This window comes from Sarcophilus harrisii, chromosome 1 (assembly GCF_902635505.1).
Source record: "Sarcophilus harrisii chromosome 1, mSarHar1.11, whole genome shotgun sequence".
NCBI lineage: Eukaryota > Metazoa > Chordata > Mammalia > Dasyuromorphia > Dasyuridae > Sarcophilus > Sarcophilus harrisii.
The window spans coordinates 331,825,350-331,829,362 of record NC_045426.1 but is presented as its reverse complement, the minus strand read 5'-3'; the positions used below and the strand labels follow the sequence as shown (position 1 = coordinate 331,829,362).

The 4,013-nt window shown below is 31.5% G+C and overlaps 1 protein-coding gene across 1 annotated transcript; it reads left to right on the top strand.

The window, feature by feature from the left end:
* Positions 1-2,409: 2,409 nt before the first annotated feature.
* LOC100916707 (olfactory receptor 13C2-like) lies at positions 2,410-3,366 on the top strand. The gene has a single exon (XM_031949596.1). It carries the CDS (start codon positions 2,410-2,412, stop codon positions 3,364-3,366), a length of 957 nt encoding a protein of 318 aa, XP_031805456.1.
* Positions 3,367-4,013: the final 647 nt, after the last annotated feature.

The following is a 4,013-nucleotide window of genomic DNA, read 5'->3' as shown; positions in this document are numbered from 1 at the left end:
TTCTGTTTTGAACACTATTATTTAATGATATGATGTGAGCGATAATACATTTCAATTTTTAATATATATCAATGTGTATAACATGTATTTTCTCTTTTGAATCTCGCAAGAATACTTTGAATGCAATATTACAATTGTTCTTCCTATTCACAGATGAAATGAGGCACAAAATTAAAGCAATTTGTCCTAGGATTGTCTATAATAGGGAAAATAGCAAAATTAAATTGTTAGAATGAAATTAGTAATTGTATCTATAATTTGATTGTTATGGAGAATAAAATATCATTTTTAAGTGTTCATTTTTTTATATGGCATAGATAACAGTAGAATATAAAAACACAGCTTGCTAGCAAGAATAAAATATTATTGTCAAATAGTATTATAATTATTTGCAAAAAAATTTCAAAAATTAAAATTCCATTAATTTGTAACTTTCTCAGTATCCCTGCTAGCAGTGTTTTGACACCTTTGCCAATCTGACCAGAAGTATGAGGTAACACCTCAAAAAAAATACAAAACCCATTTGTATTTTTGTGATGATTAGTAAATTCAAATATGTTTTGAAATGATTGTTTATGATATTTATTTCCTCTTGCCTCTCATGAGAAATATAAGTGTTTTTGTAAAATATGGAAAATTAAAACCACAGAAAGAATTCATCATATCATAAATTGATTGGGAAAGCTTGATAACAATATGGGAAAAATAAATTTAGATTCTTTCTCTATAAAGTTATCAAGCTTTCCCAAGCAATTTATATAAGAAATTGATATAAGCAATTTAATTTGAGTCATTAAATAAGACCTTAGTATATATAAGAACTTTTAAAAATAAGGAAAATGGAATATATTTATTTCAGCATTAAGGTAAATAAAATTTGTATGTTAAAAAAGAATTTATTGGAGCTATATATATAGTTTGTGCCAACAAAAAACATATAATTATTCTAAAAATAAGCATAATGCATGGAATAATTAGAGGAAATATAACAAATAGTTAAATAATAAATATGATGAAGCACAAATAAATAAAACAACATCTAAATTTGATGAGAAGTCAGGTCACACTAGTCCAAGAGTGTGTACAAAATCTATAGACAATCTACAAAAGAGGAAATAAATATCATAAACAATCATTTCAAAACATATTTGAATTTACTAATCATCACAAAAATACAAATGGGTTTTGTATTTTTGGTGGGGTTTTTTTTGAGGTGTTACCTCATACTTCTGGTTGAATATACAAAAAATATGGCTGGAATCATATTGCCCCTTATTCAGTAATCCCATTATCAAGACTATATGATGAATACCAGGATAACTTTAAAGTCATTTTAATAAAGCTAACAACATTATTTATGATCACAAAAAATTAATAACTATCTAAATTAGTTAATTAGCAAATGGCTAAATAAATAATGATGTATGAATATTCTTTGAGGGAAACTAAGCTGAAGATTTTATCAGGAGAAAAATAGAGAAGATTGGATGGCTTTATGGTGAAAGTATGAGATGATGCATCCATATCCCTAGTGGTCCACTGTTATTCTCAAGATGTTGAAAGAAAATAATGAGGACTTTCAGCATGCTGGAAAACACTAGTAGGGTAAAGCTATAGGAGAATAGGGACAAGGTTCTCACAAGATCAGAATGAATGAGTTGCCATCTCAGAACATCACTATTAGAAGTAGTACCCAAATTAATGAGATCCCAGATCCATTTAAGTTTTGAGTTTTACCAATATAATAAAGTATTTGGCTATAATCAGGTTCTGAGGACTATCTACTGCTAATTTATAGAGAGATTATAATCTCTATATGTGGAGGGAATATGTACACAGGAAAAAATCATGATTCCAAGTGTCCAAGTATAATAGTAGACCAGTTAGTGAATATGATAAATATTTGATATATTAAGAAACTTGAAAAGATAAATAATTCAAAACAAAGTGGAATTGGTAATTATTTAGCTTCTATGTGTGTCAGTTTCCTCGTCTATAAAATGAGTGTGTTGGACTATATTTTTTTCAACTCCTTCCAACTCTTACAGCTAAGATGTTAATAATAAATGAGAAAGTGCAATGCTTTTGTCTGCAAAAATTCTGCCTCTCCTTATGACTAATCCAGCCATGAAATTATCAAAGAGAAGCCAGGGAAGAATGTTATTATTTGGGACAGATGCTTCTGAGTATAATATTTGCATTATAATGATTTACTTTTGGTCCATGTATAGAGGCTGATAAAAGTTCAAGGTCCAGTTCAATGCTGAAATTCAAATATAATTAGTGATGAGTTTTCCATCTTCAGCACTGATTATCCAAGTAGATAAATGACACACTGATGTGGCTGAGCAGTGATGACTTTGAATGTAAAATCATTTGTTCTGTGTTCTTTGAATTTCTACAGGTAAAATGGAAAAGATAAATGAAACCACTGTGACAGAATTCTTCCTAAAGGGACTTTCTGGCTATCCCAAACTTGAGATCATTTTCTTTGTGCTGATCCTCGTAATGTATGTGGTCATTCTTCTAGGCAATGGCATCCTCATTGTAATCAGCATCCTGGACCCTCACCTCCATACTCCCATGTATTTCTTCCTCAGTAACCTCTCTTTCTTGGACATCTGCTACACATCTACCTCTATTCCTCCTACACTGGTGAGCTTCTTATCTCAAAGAAAAACCATTTCCTTTTCCGGGTGTGTAGTTCAGATGTTCCTTGGTTTGGCCATGGGGACCACAGAATGTGTACTCCTGGCCATGATGGCCTTTGACCGCTATGTGGCCATTTGCAACCCCTTGAGATATTCCATCATCATGAACAAGATTGTGTATGTGCAAATGGCAGCTGGTTCCTGGGTAGCAGGGGGTGTCAACTCATTGGTGCAAACAATTCTTGTAGTCCAGTTGCCTTTCTGTAAGAATAATGTCATCAATCATTTCAGTTGTGAAATCCTGGCAGTCATGAAACTGGCCTGTGCTGACATTTCTGGTAACGAATTTATCATGTTAATAGCCACTACAGTATTAATATTACTCCCATTGTTACTGATTGTTGTCTCTTACACTTTAATCATCTCCAGCATCCTAAAGATTCACTCAGCTGAAGGGAGAAGTAAAGCTTTTTCTACCTGCTCAGCCCATCTGACTGTGGTCATTATATTCTATGGGACCATTCTGTTTATGTATATGAAGCCCAAATCCAAAATATCGCCTAATTCAGATAAATTACAAGCTACAGACAAACTTATTTCCATGTTCTATGGGGTAATGACTCCCATGATGAATCCTTTAATTTATAGTCTCAGAAATAAGGATGTAAAAGAAGCAGTTAAACAACTGTTGGGCAGGAAAGCTTTTAGCAAATAAATGTGCAGTCACTTGTACTTTAACCCAATGAGTGATAGGAATTTATAGAAGAACACCAAGAAAGCTGATTAAGAAGCCTACTTAATGCACGAGTTACATCAATAAATCACAACGTAAACCCACTATCTTATGAGCTCTAAATTTTATACTGCTGATATAAAACAAAAATAAAACATTTTTCCTCTCAAAGAGCATCAGTTCTATTGTGAGAGATAGTATGCATTCCAATAAATATGTACCAAATAAATACAAAAGACTTTTTGTTGAGAGGGATTCATGATTTACCTTGAGCTAATGAAGAAGGAAAGATCTCGTATAAAAATGATATTTGAGCTGAGCTTTGAACAAAGTAGGGAGATCAAGAATCTGATATAAAATATGATTTCTAGGCATGAGAAGACTGGGTAACTTCATTGAATCAGGAGAAAGAATAGCTAAAAGATCAATTTATGATAATAAGAAAAATGGAAAAGTGATTTGGAATCATTTTAAGTGGTTTTATTTCAAAGAAGGAATATTTTTTGATTTTAGAAGGAATAAAAAATTATTGGAATTTAGATATGTAGAAGTTTGAGAGTAATGTGACCAGATATATGCACCTGGAATATTATTTTGATTGCTGTGTGGAAAACTGTAAAGAATGGAAA

Excerpts from the sequence above, each read along its gene's own strand:
- LOC100916707 (XM_031949596.1), top strand. The coding sequence starts at position 2,410 with ATGGAAAAGATAAATGAAACCACTGTGACAGAATTCTTCCTAAAGGGA.